Source organism: Gasterosteus aculeatus, chromosome 14, assembly GCF_964276395.1.
Source record: "Gasterosteus aculeatus chromosome 14, fGasAcu3.hap1.1, whole genome shotgun sequence".
Classification (NCBI taxonomy): domain Eukaryota; kingdom Metazoa; phylum Chordata; class Actinopteri; order Perciformes; family Gasterosteidae; genus Gasterosteus; species Gasterosteus aculeatus.
Window position 1 is genome coordinate 10,464,321 of NC_135702.1, and position 14,981 is coordinate 10,479,301.

At 47.7% G+C, this 14,981-nt stretch overlaps 1 protein-coding gene across 2 annotated transcripts in view; it reads left to right on the top strand.

Annotated features, from left to right (window-relative positions):
- LOC120831570 (poly [ADP-ribose] polymerase tankyrase-2) overlaps positions 1-14,981 on the top strand; it is a 48,291-nt gene that overhangs the window by 30,552 nt on the left and 2,758 nt on the right. For both annotated transcript variants that reach the window (XM_040197093.2, XM_040197094.2), the window contains 19 exons: positions 1,214-1,335; positions 1,437-1,528; positions 1,641-1,719; positions 2,055-2,226; positions 2,802-2,881; positions 4,994-5,139; positions 5,286-5,451; positions 8,058-8,277; positions 8,944-9,053; positions 9,685-9,873; positions 10,051-10,131; positions 10,450-10,651; positions 10,848-10,927; positions 12,411-12,531; positions 12,620-12,717; positions 13,669-13,743; positions 13,837-13,942; positions 14,350-14,536; positions 14,778-14,934. In XM_040197093.2, coding sequence (XP_040053027.2) covers positions 1,214-1,335; positions 1,437-1,528; positions 1,641-1,719; positions 2,055-2,226; positions 2,802-2,881; positions 4,994-5,139; positions 5,286-5,451; positions 8,058-8,277; positions 8,944-9,053; positions 9,685-9,873; positions 10,051-10,131; positions 10,450-10,651; positions 10,848-10,927; positions 12,411-12,531; positions 12,620-12,717; positions 13,669-13,743; positions 13,837-13,942; positions 14,350-14,536; positions 14,778-14,934 — 2,483 coding nt within the window. The remainder of the gene's footprint in view (positions 1-1,213; positions 1,336-1,436; positions 1,529-1,640; positions 1,720-2,054; positions 2,227-2,801; positions 2,882-4,993; positions 5,140-5,285; positions 5,452-8,057; positions 8,278-8,943; positions 9,054-9,684; positions 9,874-10,050; positions 10,132-10,449; positions 10,652-10,847; positions 10,928-12,410; positions 12,532-12,619; positions 12,718-13,668; positions 13,744-13,836; positions 13,943-14,349; positions 14,537-14,777; positions 14,935-14,981) is intronic.

The window sequence follows — 14,981 nt, forward strand, 5'->3', positions numbered from 1 at the left end:
GAGCCCTCTGCAGCTCTTTGAAAGTGAATTAGTAAAATGAGTTCTCGATCAAAGCAAATACCAAATGCTGCTCTAATCATGTTTTTGCCGTTCTGAGTTTGTGTGCATCTGAAGGACCGTTGCTTTTCTGATTGGGTTGCGTTGTCTGTAAAAGCATCTCAGAGGGATGTCTGCTGCAATAATAAGACTTACCATATTTTGGTATGTGCTGGTGAAATAGGAGTTTATTCCTGCAGCAAGTGCACAGTAGCTCGTTGGTGTGTGTCTCCTGTGTAGATATGAAGCAAAAGTAGCAGGATTCAGGGTTCAGTAGAAACTTTGTGCTGGTTTTTTTTCGTCCTTTCCCGGAGCAAATTGTTATGTGGCCATTACCGACTGTGAAAAATACTTTGGATGTGTTTTATTGAACCCTTTGTTAACCTGATATTAAGCCCGTTGTTCCTGGGAAATGTGGGATAGATGGGTTTTTTTTTGTCAACAGTAAAAAAATCGATGGATAAATTCAGCCCGGATCACCCTTATAAAAAGCGAACATTGTCTGCTTGGATGGTTTTGTATCAGTAAGACGGACAGCTACAGTATTCTAAATAATGAGTTTAACCTTTGTTTACACACTGAAGCCACTCTCTGTGATGAGATTTTAAAAGTAGTAATTTCCTCTTTTGAAGGCGTCACAAGCCACATTTTTTGTTGAGGCACAGTGGTAAACAAACAAAGCATGAAAAACAACTTCAAGGTTCTCTCGATAGGAAAAAAAAAACCCAAACCACCTCCTGAGGCCGATTCTGCTCTCCATTTGTCACGTTGTTTGTTTTCAATCATCCCTCCGCTCCTTTTGAAGACACGTCTCCTTCGGAGTGGCGCCCGATCACATCTTTTAAATGTGTGTCGCTCAGTCAGCAGATAAGAAAGGCCCGACGGAGCGGGTGGGTGGGTATGGGGGGGGGGGGATCACAAGTTTTTGCTCCCACTCAAACTGTTAAATCTTTGAAGTAATATCTGTGAAGTATTGGATGCTGGAGGGTCGTTGCAAATGCAATCATTTGTTGTTTTGGTCGGGCGAAGGAGCCCGTGAAGCGTAGAAAAGGGGTTTCCATTCAGTTAAATTGCCTGATGCTTTTAGAAGCTTCCGGCTTCTTTTTTTGGAAATCTGTCGACGTGCGAAAACGTTCACTGAAAGTCTTCTCTCCGCTTCTCGCCCCGCGCGTTGCAGATGAGTACAAGGGCCACTCGCTGCTTCAAGCCGCCCGAGAAGCGGACGTGACCAAGGCCAAGAAGACCCTCGCCATGGAGATCATCAACTTCAAACACCCTCACACGCACGAGACGGCGCTGGTGAGAGACACACACACACACACACACGCACACACACACACACGCACACACACACACCCGGTGGAGAGATGCTAATGGTGATGTTTCTCTCCGTGTGTCAGCATTGCGCGGTGGCATCGCCGCACCCCAAGAGGAAGCAGGTGACGGAGCTGCTGTTGAGGAAAGGCGCCGGCGTCAATGAGAAGAATAAAGAGTGAGGGCTGTTTTCCGTCTCCTTCATTTGCATCAACGTTCCATCGAGGAAACTGTTTCCAAAAGTCTGACTGTAGATCCGTCTCCCCTCCGTTCGTCTCCCCTCTGTGCAGCTTCATGACTCCTCTCCACGTGGCGGCAGAACGGGCTCATAATGACATCATGGAGGTCTTGCAGAAACACGGCGCCAAGGTAAACCAGTGTTTTCACTGTCGTATGTCGTTATGCAAATGTGCCTTTTATATGTATGTGTCAGTTCACTTCTGCAGCTGCGAGCTTGATACGATTAATATGATGGATACGAAGTGATCGTCTGCTTGGAGGGAATACAGACTTTTATAGAATACTGGTGACTGATTGCATATCCATCATCGCAAATAATTAGATGAAAGAGATGAATAGTTTCAAGAGTTTTTTTTTTTTTTAGGAAATTAAACATTTTCAAAAAAAAAATCAAAATAATGCAAGCGGTCTTTTTTTTAAAAACATTTTTTTGAGTCGTCACACAAAGGTGTTTGTGTTGGCAGGTGAACGCCGTGGACACTCTGGGCCAGACGGCGCTGCACCGCGCGGCCATGGCGGGCCACCTTCAGACCTGCAGGCTGTTGCTAGGATACGGGGCGGACGCGTCACTTCTGTCCCTGCAGGGCTTCACCGCTGCTCAGATGGGAAATGAGGCTGTTCAGCAAATACTCAACGGTAGGCAAACCCTTTGTGTGCTGGTGCGTGGGAGGCTCGGGGCGCGGACACGTGGGCGCCGCGTTTCGGTTGCTACGCAACCGCCGGATTAAACGAAATTGCGTTTGTAAGGTCAGTGATGATACTTTCAGGCTGGAGGTGCTGATTGAGTGAAGGAAAACGCAACATCAGACCATCTGCCGCCTGTAGCTTTGCGTTCACCGTACAGGAATGAGAGTGACAGCGATGTTCCACCCAGCTTTTCTCACAATGTTCAACTATTTCTTTGAGCAGAGCTGCTGCGGAATGAACCTGGCCTGATGTATTGGCAAGAATTGTATGTTGTTCTCTTTGTTTCCTCCACAGCAGTGCGAACAGGGAAGCCGAGTTACAGCAGCAGCACATTCTGCTGAGTGACTGGGAACTGATAAATAATCATTAAAGAATTAAAAAAAGAATGCCAGAGAAAATGTATTTAAAGTTCTGTGACATATTCCGTACATGTGCGTCAAGCGCCACACAGGAAACCGAGGATATGTCCTTTTTTTTTTTTTGTTCCATGCTTTTCTCCAACAATCTCCCGTTCTTCCCTTCAGAGAACGTCCCGGTGAGAAACTCCGATGTGGACTACAGACTTCTGGAAGCTGCTAAAGCCGGAGACCTGGACACTGTCAAGGTAGTTTGGTTGAAACTCTGCGACTGACCGTTGACATTGACGTCGTCCCCACCGCTGCGTTTCGGGAGGACACAAAGTACAGGACATTTCGTTCCCCTACAAACTATCAATGTGTTTGCTTGAAAAATGGAAGTAACCGTAAAATCAGTATTAATGGCACTGATTGTATCAAATAATTTGCACTCAGGGAGGAGAAATCTGTTTTTAATTGCTTCATTAAGGTTTGTAAATTGTGGAATCCCGTTCTGAGAAATGCGTGTGAACTTGTCCAACCGCAAAATTGAACACAGACAGGATTTATAAATGTCGGCTCTCGGCTGACATTGTGCAGGTTATGCAGAGACACGAGGAGCTCAGTGGCTGAGCGGGGAAAAAAACGTATAAATATATCAGTTAATTGCTCCAATAATTAAAAACCTAATCTATAATAATGACTTTCATTCATGTGAAGCAGTGATGCACAACAGAATTGATGAAACTATTGATTGGACTGAAAACTTGGGTAATATAAATTTTGACAGCAACTCAATGCGATTGTGGCACAGATCATCTCGCCTTTTTGTTGTTCTTTTTGCTTACGATGAAACAAAAAGTGTTGACCTGCTCTTGTTGCTCTGACGGACTTTGTTCAGCTTGGACAAAATCTATTTCTGTTCTCGTCTCTCTGTGTTTTGGTCCACCTCGATCCTTTTTAAGGCCTCTCACGGGACGGCGCGCTGTGTAACCGCAGCGGTCTGAGTTGCACACGGAGGCGCTCAGGATGCCGTGTCATGCGCCTCGGATGCAACCGCCCACCAAATGTCAGTGACCTGCCAGAAGAGCATTTTGACAGAAGTATTTGGTGCGGAGGGAAAATCGCTGTGTTTTTTGAACGCGGAGATGGACTGCTGATCATAAATATTCCCTTTGTGGTTGATATGATTGATATAAAATGTGTTTTTATGAGTGCATCTTACATCTGCACCACAAACTGTAATCGATCATTTAATGGCGCCACGTTGTCAAATGTCCACCATTGTTCGACTCACGTGAAGGTTTAATCAAAATCACATCATTCACATGTTGTGCAGAGTTCAAATTCCACTGGCTCATGTTACAGTAGCACTTTTCCTGGAAACACACATTTATTTTTTATTTTTTTTGATCAGGAACAGAAGCGACACGTTAGTGTGAGACAACAGCTTAAGTTCCAGGGGAACGTCTGCCAGCGGCGTGTTTCATATCATTTCCTGTCAAATAGCCCGGCGGCAGGAAACTTTCAAATGGATTCACACCGTGTCTCCTCGCAGGTTTGATTGGGTTTATTGCAGGAAAACAAGCAGCGACGTTATTTTTGTGCAAACAGCAGCGGGAGTCCTCCTCGGTTCAGCCGACGTGAACCAACCTCAGTTAATTACTTCAAAGTTGTTGCTGTTTCTTTCCCTCTAACCCCACTTTTCACATATTTCATTTCACAGACAGATTTTTCATCATAAATCACGGCGGGTGGGGAAGAGGGGGGGGGGGGGGGGCAGTGTTACTCTGTCCTTTCTTTTCTCTCAGAGCTGCAGTTTCTTCCTGTTTAATGTTGTTCTCGCTTTATGGGCTTTGTTTTTAAAGGCAACACAAAAACATGATCATAGCCCAACACAAATATGAATCTGCTCAGAGGGACTTCAGGATCAGAAGAGAGTGGGACACCGTCTGTCCTTCACCCGCTAAATCTGTCAAAACGATACAACACGTGTATCAAAAGTATCATAATAAACAAGAAATGCGTCCTACAGAGATATGTTCCTGTTCGTATTTGTATGAAAATTTCATTTCCTCCCGTTAGAGGGAAAAAAAGGGATTCCATTTCACGCCAGTTTTACTTCTCTCAATCTGTCAGATCACAATTATTCAGCGCGGCTCATCATCCATTTTCAGAGAGAATGTGGTTTTATTGCACTTGAGCATTTAAAAAAAGAAGTAAAAATCCTAGATGAAAACCCTCTTGAAATCACCTCATGTTTTAAAGCCTCGTTACGGCCAGCCAGATATCGCAGGCGTTTTTCTTTTCGCGGCTTCCTCGATCCGATGAGAACAGATATTCGTTCTAATCGTCCCTCTTTTGTCTCCGTTCCCTTCCAGTCGCTGTGTACGGCTCAGAATGTGAACTGCAGAGACCTGGAGGGGAGGCACTCCACTCCCCTCCACTTCGCTGCCGGCTACAACCGAGTGACGGTGGTGGAGTACCTGCTGCACCACGGGGCCGACGTGCACGCCAAGGACAAAGGGTGCGACTCTTGAACATGAGATTCTGGGGATTTACGTCGTGATTTAGAGAGTTCAAGTAAAGTTATGGAAGATGGTGATGATTCCGAACAACGTCTGAGTAGCTGATAATAAAGAAATGCTGCGTGTGTTGTCCCCCCCCTCCCAGTGGCCTGGTTCCCCTCCACAACGCCTGTTCGTACGGCCACTACGAGGTGGCCGAGCTGCTGGTCAGACACGGAGCCTCGGTCAACGTGGCCGACCTGTGGAAGTTCACGCCGCTGCACGAGGCCGCCGCCAAGGGCAAATATGAGATCTGCAAGCTGCTGCTCAAGGTGAGACCGCGATGTGCACGCCCTTTTCTCTGAAGACACAACAGTAACCGTCCTTAAACTGGCCCGTTAGGGGCCAGGATTATTTCTGACAACGTCTAAACGAGGCCTGTGAAGTGTTGCAGTTTTCCAGCTGATTGTGTTCCTCGTTTTTTTTCCTACCGCGAAAACCGTGTGACAAATCTGCTCCATGTTGCATAAGACGACAACGTGGTCGACGCACGCAGCAAACCCATCAGCTGCAGGGAACATGTGACGCTTTAATTTCCTCAAATGTCTCTGTGCACTAAGATGAAGCTGAAAGAAAATATCAAATTAACTGATAATGAAAATCAACATTTACAGAAACATAATGTAACATGGGATTAGGCATAAGTTGTGTACACGTGTGTTACAGTGCAGTAAATGACACAAAGAGAAACCGGCAGCCGACTAGAGTACTGAGTACTGAGCGTGAGATTGACAAGCTCACACTGCCTAATAAAAAATAGACTGCAACAGTTCACTGCAGCGGTCGCAAATCACAAAGAGCGATGGTGCACATGATGACGTGCGTGCGTGCGTGTGTGTGGTGCAGTGGAGTTACTTGTACGGCCATTAAGTGGTTGAGTGGAGTGGGCCGCGTTAAGGAAGGTGCCGTCTTTTGGGGCAAAAAGCAGCTTGCGAGTGAAATGGAATCCTACTTATCAGATGAGTCATGAAGCCGGCGGCTGAAGAAAACGATTCACACCCTCTACGGTCTCTTAAATGAACCTCGATGCCTTTTATACATTTCTAACACGTTTAGATTAACGGTGTATTCATTCACTCACTCTCTGTGGTTTAATGGCTCCCAGAGAATTAAGTAGTTAAGTAAGTCGCTCTGGACAAAAGCGTAGGCGAAATAACAAAGAGAAAGAAAGTAGAGGATGGAAACGCACAGCCATTAGCAGCTCTTTTGCCGGGGAAATCGCCGAATTGAAATCAACATTTAACGTTCTAGTAAACCGTAGGTGTGAAATGCTGTGCTGAATGCATGTTGATAACCTTGAAACACATTATGATTGACAAGGTGATTGTGCAGTACTTGTGAACACTGTTAACAGTTGATAGTTTTGATAAGTTTGATAATAACTCCGTCTGCAAAATCCTTAGAAGGATGCGTCTTTTAATAAGCAATAACAATCCCCAAAGACTCACCGTTTACATTTCATCTTGGATGAAGTTGCCTGTCCAGTTATACGATGGACAAACACACACAGGGGATCGATTCTTTAAGGTGGTGGGAAGCTGTGGCTTTTTTCAAAAATCCTCTCATTTTAACAAGCTCGTGATTTTGAATCTCACACACACACGAGGAAGCCAATTGTTCCCGGCTCTTTGGTGTTAATCTGCCGTGGCTCCGGGATGCAAATGATCTCTTTTTCAATAAACTATTCCAGAGTTCAGCGGTAGGTTTCCTTCCTTTATTAACTTTATTTTGTCCCTTTGCCCTGTTAGATTCGTGCCCAGAATGTAATCTTTACTCCCGGCACTGTGACTTACAAAAGGAGTATTAACATTGTCTTTGTTAGGAAATGAGTGAATTTCTCCAAATAATAGAGAATGGGCCGTGATGGCGCCTGCAATGAAATTGAACAGCCAGCGTTTTGATTGTTTTTGAAGATGCAAATTGAAACATCTGAACTATTGGATGGATCGTACAGGTATTCTTGGTGCCCAGATGATGGATCCTCCTCACTGGTGATATTTCCCTTTAGCTACGTTCAGACTTTTAGAGTCTTCTCAGGGAGGTTTGCCATGAAGTTCTCTCCTGGAGACGGTCCATGGACTTTGAGATGCTCTTATGACGGAACGTCCCTTCAGCCATAGTTCTAATTTGGCTTTAGCGCTAACAAGCAAAACACTACACGTGTGTCATTTGGAGCACATTGGCGATTAGATCCATTCTTATTTGTTTGAATAAAAAATTAAAAACGTTAAATGTGTTTGTCAGATAATCTTTCAGAGAGATGTGAAGATTTTCCATTTACAAAACTGAACTGCATATAGGCTGAATCCAATAAAAGAGCAACAAAACCGTCACATTAATATGCAAATGTCCCCAATTATTACTTTGATGGCTCTCTATTATAATTTTCCTGGTTAGCGAATAAATTCCAATGAGCGTTTGATTAAAGCCGCAGCAAAGAGAGATGGAGAAGTAGGGCAGAAAAATCTGATTATGGAGAAGTAAAAATTTAAATGGGGAACACGATCTTGAAAGTCGTATAACGGACAGTTTTAGGCCGGCGGGGGGGGGGACACCCGGGGGGAGTTGTCTCACAACATCACATTTTAATGAGCAGATTGTTAAACCCAACAATGAAGTGACAAGTAAAACCACGACCTGGGGAGAGACGGTTTTGAAGATGAAACATGTCTGCCTTGCAGGCGGAGCGGCGTTTCCTGTCCTCACCGCTCTCCCTCCTTTTCCGTCTGTCCCCCTCTTCTTCTCTCCAGTGAACATCCTTCCCTCACCCGCCACGTGTCATGGTCTCTTCCGCTGGGGCTGCTCGCGATGAGGGGTTTTGTGTCGGAGTTTGCGATCGTAGCTCTTGAACATCATGTGTTTTTTACTGCTCCTCCAGCACGGCGCGGACCCCACCAAGAAGAACCGGGACGGCAACACGCCTCTGGACCTGGTGAAGGACGGCGACACCGACATCCAGGACCTGCTGAGGGGAGACGCCGCGCTGCTGGACGCCGCTAAAAAGGGCTGCTTGGCCCGGGTGCAGAAGCTATGCAGCCCCGACAACATCAACTGCCGGGACACGCAGGGACGCAACTCGACGCCTCTGCACCTCGCAGGTACCGTGCACGAAGAATCGCCCGTGTAGTGGATGCGACGGCAAGCCGACTTTGAATAAGTTCCGAGAGGCTCAGGGTGGCGAGGAGGAGGAGGACGGCGGCGGCGGCTCTTTAACCGTAGTGGCGTTGTCGAGCGGCGGGCAGCAGCCGTCTGAATCAGCCGGCTGATCCGCAGCGACACAAGAGGCAGTCGTGCAGTACGACGACCTTGGAACTCGCACAAACTTGATGAGGTTCCTAATTCCCCATGACGGAGATACTTTTATTTATTATTCAAAAGGTGCACGTACTCTTTCATTTATTCCGGATCAGTGATCATGATAACGTCACCGCAGAGATAACGATCACCCCACTCCGTAACCCTGCGGCCTCATAGCGGTATTTCTTTAGTTTACTTTTGGCGACCATGTTAGTTGATAAAGGAGGAAACACTTTAAAGCTCTGCAACCTCTTTCTTCTTCATAGATCTGACCACTTAGACACACACCCACGCTCCCTCTGCCTCCATGTGAAAGGAGAAGATGATTACACGCTGTCACTCTGCAGGCCGACATGGCTCTCTGGCTATTCTTCCTCTCTCATTACCTGACGACATTTTGTGTTTCTCTTCTTTTTCTCCCTCCGTTTCATCCGCCTCTCCACCCGTCTTTCTGCGCCGCCCTCCAGCTGGCTACAACAACTTGGAGGTGGCCGAGTATCTGTTGGAACACGGCGCCGACGTGAACGCACAGGACAAAGGAGGGCTGATACCTCTACACAATGCCGCCTCGTACGGGGTAAGACGCGCGCACGCGCACACACACACACACACACACACACACACACACACACACACACACACACACACGCAGTAGTTCAGTTCAAATGTAAGTTCAGAGATGCTGCTTTTATTTTCATATCTGTTCATGTACATTTTAGGGGGTGACTCATATCCAGTCAAATTATAGTGATGATCATCACACAGAGGTTCTTAGAAAACATGCGTGTTTGGAGCTTTTGGTGAATTACAGCCTGAGCTCTCTGCCACAGAGTCACCAGACACGTGTTTTAAGGAAAACCCCAAACAATGTTTATGAGATTCACACACGTACACTTCAGCATCCACCGGCACTCCGAAACAAGCTGCGTTGTGTCTGACGCCAATATGACAGGAAGGAAAGGATAGGAAATACCTGTGGCGAAACAAGAATCAGGGTGGAGGTAATAATTCACATTTCTGCCCCAGAGAATAAAGCATAAAACATTTGCTCTTGTGAAATGCTTTTTATTTTGCTCGTCTCACCACCACAATTTCTCTCTAATCCCCCCCCCCCCCCCCCCCGATTGCCTTTTCATCCCTCGTCCTTCTTCCCCTTTCACCTTTCCCGATCCGTTCCCGCCGCGTCTCTCGCCACCTCCTCCGTCCAGCACGTGGACATCGCCGCCCTGTTGATCAAGTACAACACGTGCGTCAACGCCACGGACAAGTGGGCGTTCACCCCCCTGCACGAGGCGGCCCAGAAGGGGCGGACTCAGCTGTGCGCTCTGCTGCTGGCCCACGGAGCCGATCCCACCATGAAGAACCAGGAGGGACAGACGCCGCTGGACCTGGCGACGGTACGCCGGGTTCCGTCACATGAGGAGCCTCGTAGTCATTAAGAGGACGAGACCTTTTTGTGTTGCTCATCGTCTGTTATTCTAACAAAGAAAGGTCACCTGGAAGTGAGCAGATTCCACTTCCAGCAAACGCCTGTCTACATCCTGTCATTATGTCGGCCTCTTTATCGGTTTCAGGCTGATGACATCAGAGCGCTGTTGATCGACGCCATGCCGCCAGATGCCCTGCCGAGCTGTCTGAAGCCCCAGGCCACTGTGGTGAGTGTCCACACACACAGGAAGCAGTACAGGCCGGCTTTCAGCTAAAACCAGGCGCGGGGTGTCGAAGTGGGAGAGCGGAGGCGGTTTTAATTGTCAGTGGAAGTGTAAATTGAAAGAAGTAGAGATGTCATTTTTTTTGTCAAGTTTTAGGGCTCATACCGGCTGAAAGCGATGAATCGTGAAGGCTAAAATCAGTTTGAAGTTGAATTCCTAAGATTGAAAGCTGCAGAGGAGCGACTGTAGTGTGTGTGCGTCCTGTAACGCGTTTGACATGTTAAACCCTTTTAAACCGAATCGCCTCTCTTCCGCTCTCAGGTAAGCGTGAGTGCGAGCGTGGTGGGTGCGGGCGCCACGGGGGGCGTGGTTATCTCTCCCTCTCCGTCTCCGTCCTGTCTGTCTGCGGCCAGCAGCATCGACAACCTGACCACGCCTCTCGGTGACATCACTGTGGGAGGCGCCACTGGACCAGCGGACGGAGCGTCCGGGTCCGACAGGAAGGAAGGAGAAAGTTCATACGGTAAGTTGGGGGTTCTTCTTCAACCTAAAAGCGCGAGGCGTCGGCATGTGCAACGCGCCTGCGAGGCGTCGGCATGTGCAACGCGCCTGCGAGGCGTCGGCATGTGCAACGCGCCTGCGAGGCGTCGGCATGTGCAACGCGCCTGCGAGGCGTCGGCATGTGCAACGCGCCCGCTGACGTCACTGTGTCTCTGCAGCTCTGCAGGACATGACCATCAACCAGTTCTTGAAAAGTCTTGGACTGGAACACCTTCGGGACATCTTCCAGCGAGAACAGGTACACACACACAATTTGATGTGATGGGTCGTCGTGGCGCAGGGGTAGAGAGGGTGCGCTGGGAACTGCAAGGTTGGTGGTTAGAGTCCCGGGTGCCCCACGTCCCAGTGTCCCTGAGCAAGACACCTAAACCCTAATTGCTCCCCGCTTTGATTTAAACAAACGGATCCAGATCCGGTTTCTCTCCTTTCTTGGTTTTATTCAACTCGTCTCATCATGGTCGTCGGTCAACAAAATGTGTATTTGTCAATCACATTTGTTGCAGTTTTTCTGGCTAAACATGCAAAACTACATTCCCTTCTGCCACGGCTGTGAGCAAATATTAGCTCACATGCCCAGATTAAGATGATTATGGTAAATATCTGAGCTGCTTAACATCAGCTTGTCAGTATTGTCTTCGGGAGACTGTTAGCGTTAGCATTTTGCTCCAAGCGCCACTGCGCTGAAGTACCAGACTTGCAGAGCAGCTAGAATGGCTGTAAACATTAAGTAAGATAGAAAGAGCTGATGTCGACAGAAGAGAGATGCTGATGGACGCAGTGAGTGAACAAGGGAGAAAAGGTAAAAATGAAGAATGCGTACGGAGGGAGACAGACTGGGTGACAGAGGGACAGAAAAGAGCGTTGAATTTAAAGGGGGCAGCAGGAAAAAGGCGTTGATGGAAATGTGGGAACAAAACTAGCTTCCCTTCAGGGAAACGAGGCATTAATATTCAGATGTAGATTGAGGTGAGAGTCAGCTCAGTAGCGTGACGTGATTTCTTTATTTCAGCATAACGTGAAACGAGGACCCAATCGTAACAAAGCTGAATACAATTTAATGGACTTTACATCAGTCAATACACAAAATTATCCTAAAATCATTCTTTTTTCCAACGTAAAAACACCGTAGTTGATTTGTTTGCTGTCGTAGGAGAGTTTAAGCACAGATTGCTGCTTTCAGGCCTTGCATGCAGAACCAACGATCATTTTGCAGCATAAGTAGAGGGCGATACGGTATCTCTGGCTGCTCCAGGTGTCAGATGTTGGCAGCTTGAGGCTCCACTTTTATTTGTTTTAAGGGCAATGACTTCAAAAATCGTCTGCAGAACTTTGTGAAATGAAACTGGGGTTCTTGTATTAATGAGAAATAATGACTGACTCCGTAAACACCCAGCGGGTTATTTAGGCTGCGATCATGTCGAGCCACAGTCAACACAGAGCAAAGTAGGTAAAGGTCGCGGTTTAATAAGCACAGTTGTCTCAGCCCGCAGCATGAATCTCATCTCTACTCAAACTTCACCAATTTGCATATCAAACCCTGACAACTGCCGTTCGTTCATTAGCCCTCAGTCTCTCCTTTGCTCGTGAATATTTTTCAGACTCATTGTGTTTGTGTACTTGTATACCGTTAAATAGTCGTCAGGTGTAGAACTACACAATGGCTGGAAAGGTTTTTGTGCATTAGGGTGAAAGTGACCGAGTGGTTTGTTGTTTCTGGGCAGATTTCCCTGGACGTGCTGGCAGACATGGGCCACGAGGAGCTGAAGGAGATCGGCATCAACGCTTACGGTCACAGACACAAGCTCATCAAGGGCATCGAGAGGCTGCTGGGAGGCCAGCAAGGTCAGTGAACAACACACACACACAACTTTCAGATTGTGACTCTTTACCGGTTAGTTTGCTCTTTGATTCACCGATTGTGTGTTTGCAGGTGCAAACCCGTACCTGACGTTCCACTGCTCCAGCCAGGGCACCGTGCTCATCGACCTGGCGACGGATGACAAGGAGTTCCAGTCTGTGGAGGAGGAAGTATGCAAACACACATTTTCACAATTGTGGTTGCTGCTTTTTTTTTCCACTACTACATTTCCTGAGGAGGGCTTGACGTTTTTTTTAATGCTCATGATGAGTGATTCTAGACATCTGGCAGAGGAGACAGCTCACACTGTGATCGTGGCCGTTGCTCCATTTCTCTCTGAACAGACAGCCGATATCAGTCTGAATGAATGATGACCGTCACTTCCTAACAGGTCATTTAACGCGTCATTTTTTTTAAATGACCATGCGTTCCCCCTAGACAGTTGCCACTACTGGGTCGAGGTCGTCCGCCTGTCCTCGGCAGTATTTCATAGGTCGTCAATAGTTTCTGTCGTCGGGGGGAGAACTCATTTTGCGCGTGGGGGGGCCATCGCTAAAAGCGCGACACAGAAAACGCTCGTCTAGTCGCGTAAATCCAGCTTCTGGACTCCGTTTTGCTGCTGATGCCACACTTTTGCAGCCGCACCGGATTTCCCACGGGAAATTTAGACATCTGCTGTGATTGAATGAGTTGCGGCTCCATCACGGATCACATGGCCCTGTAACCTTCAATCTACAGTTGATCCCAACTAAAACCGATCGAGTAAACTGGATCTAAAGACGAAGGTTTATATGTTCAGTCCGTCCACCTCGCTTTTATCGCCGGCTGCTGCTGCTGCATAATGGACGCACATCTGTGTGGTGCTGTTGATTTCCACCAACTGCATCCTGCAAAATGACAGAGCCGTGATGTGTGACTGTTAGTCACGTCTGTACTACACACGCCGGTAAATAGAGGATACAAACGATCACGAAAACACTCCCCGGTGGCTGAGGGGAAAAATGACAAAAGGTATCTAGGCGGCCCAACGAATAACACCTGCCGTTATGAAATCTGAATTCCATTAGCATGTGTTATCCCACTCACACACGTTTTTTGATGTCTGGTCATTTTGTCCTCAGCTCCAGAGCACCATCAGAGAGCACCGCGACGGAGGCAACGCGGGGGGAGTCTTCAGCCGGTACAACATCATCAAGGTGGCGCTCTGCAACACACACACAAGTTCCCCCTGTTTGACATTAGAAAAAGGAGGAGTGTCAGTCAGTCACTTCCTTCCTGTGACTCTGCAGATCCAGAAGGTGGTGAATAAGAAGCTGCGGGAGCGATACTCACACCGACAAAAGGAAATAGCGGACGAGAACCACAACCATCACAACGAGCGAATGCTCTTTCACGGTAAATTGACACGATGCGTTTACACGTCCTGTGGATTTCTCGCTTTCGGCTCCCTTCTTTCTACACAATCCGTCTGTGACACCTATCGGTTTTTGGAGCTGTAAGATTTAAACGCACCAAAAATCAAGCTTTTCCCAGGTTGAAAACGCATGTCTATGTACAACGTGTCCAACTCGGTCACATGCCCTTTGTAGCTTAAGTCACACACCTACGACATGCAGATCTACTTTATTATGGGGCCGAGGTTCAGTCCAAAATGTGAGGAGGCTGACACGCTCTTCCTGTGGGAACACCCCCCGCCCCCCATACTGCTTGGGGAGGTCTTCCAGATGCCCGTAAAGGAGTCCGCACAGTGGAGGTCTACAGGCAGAGTATACTGCATATCTTTGTTCGCTCTCTACCGACAGGTTCTCCCTTCATCAACGCCATCATCCACAAAGGCTTCGACGAGCGGCACGCGTACATCGGCGGCATGTTCGGTGCTGGGATCTATTTCGCCGAGAACTCCTCCAAAAGCAACCAGTACGTGTACGGGATCGGCGGAGGCACGGGCTGCCCCACCCACAAAGACCGCTCCTGCTACGTGTGCCACAGGTGAGGCGTCTCGTGTCCCACAATGCATTGCATTGAGTGACACAAATACAAGTTGCTTTCTTTGCTTGGCTGTGGTTATCCAAAGCCTGACTTTTGATACGGACATGATTCCTTTCGTACCAATTACAAAAGACAATAGGATTCACTGTAGGAAGCTTAATGATATTAACACATTAAGAATACATTTATTCCACGTGATCTTCCCGCTCACGGCGTCATTCTGTGTTTGCTTACTTTGCAGGCAGATGCTGTTCTGCAGGGTGACGCTGGGAAAGTCGTTCCTTCAGTTCAGCGCGATGAAAATGGCCCACGCGCCGCCGGGACACCACTCCGTCATAGGGCGACCCAGCGTGAACGGACTGGCCTATGCAGAGTACGTCATCTACAGAGGGGAGCAGGTCGGTACACAAGCACACAGCAATGTGGTCACAGGATAGCTTTAAAA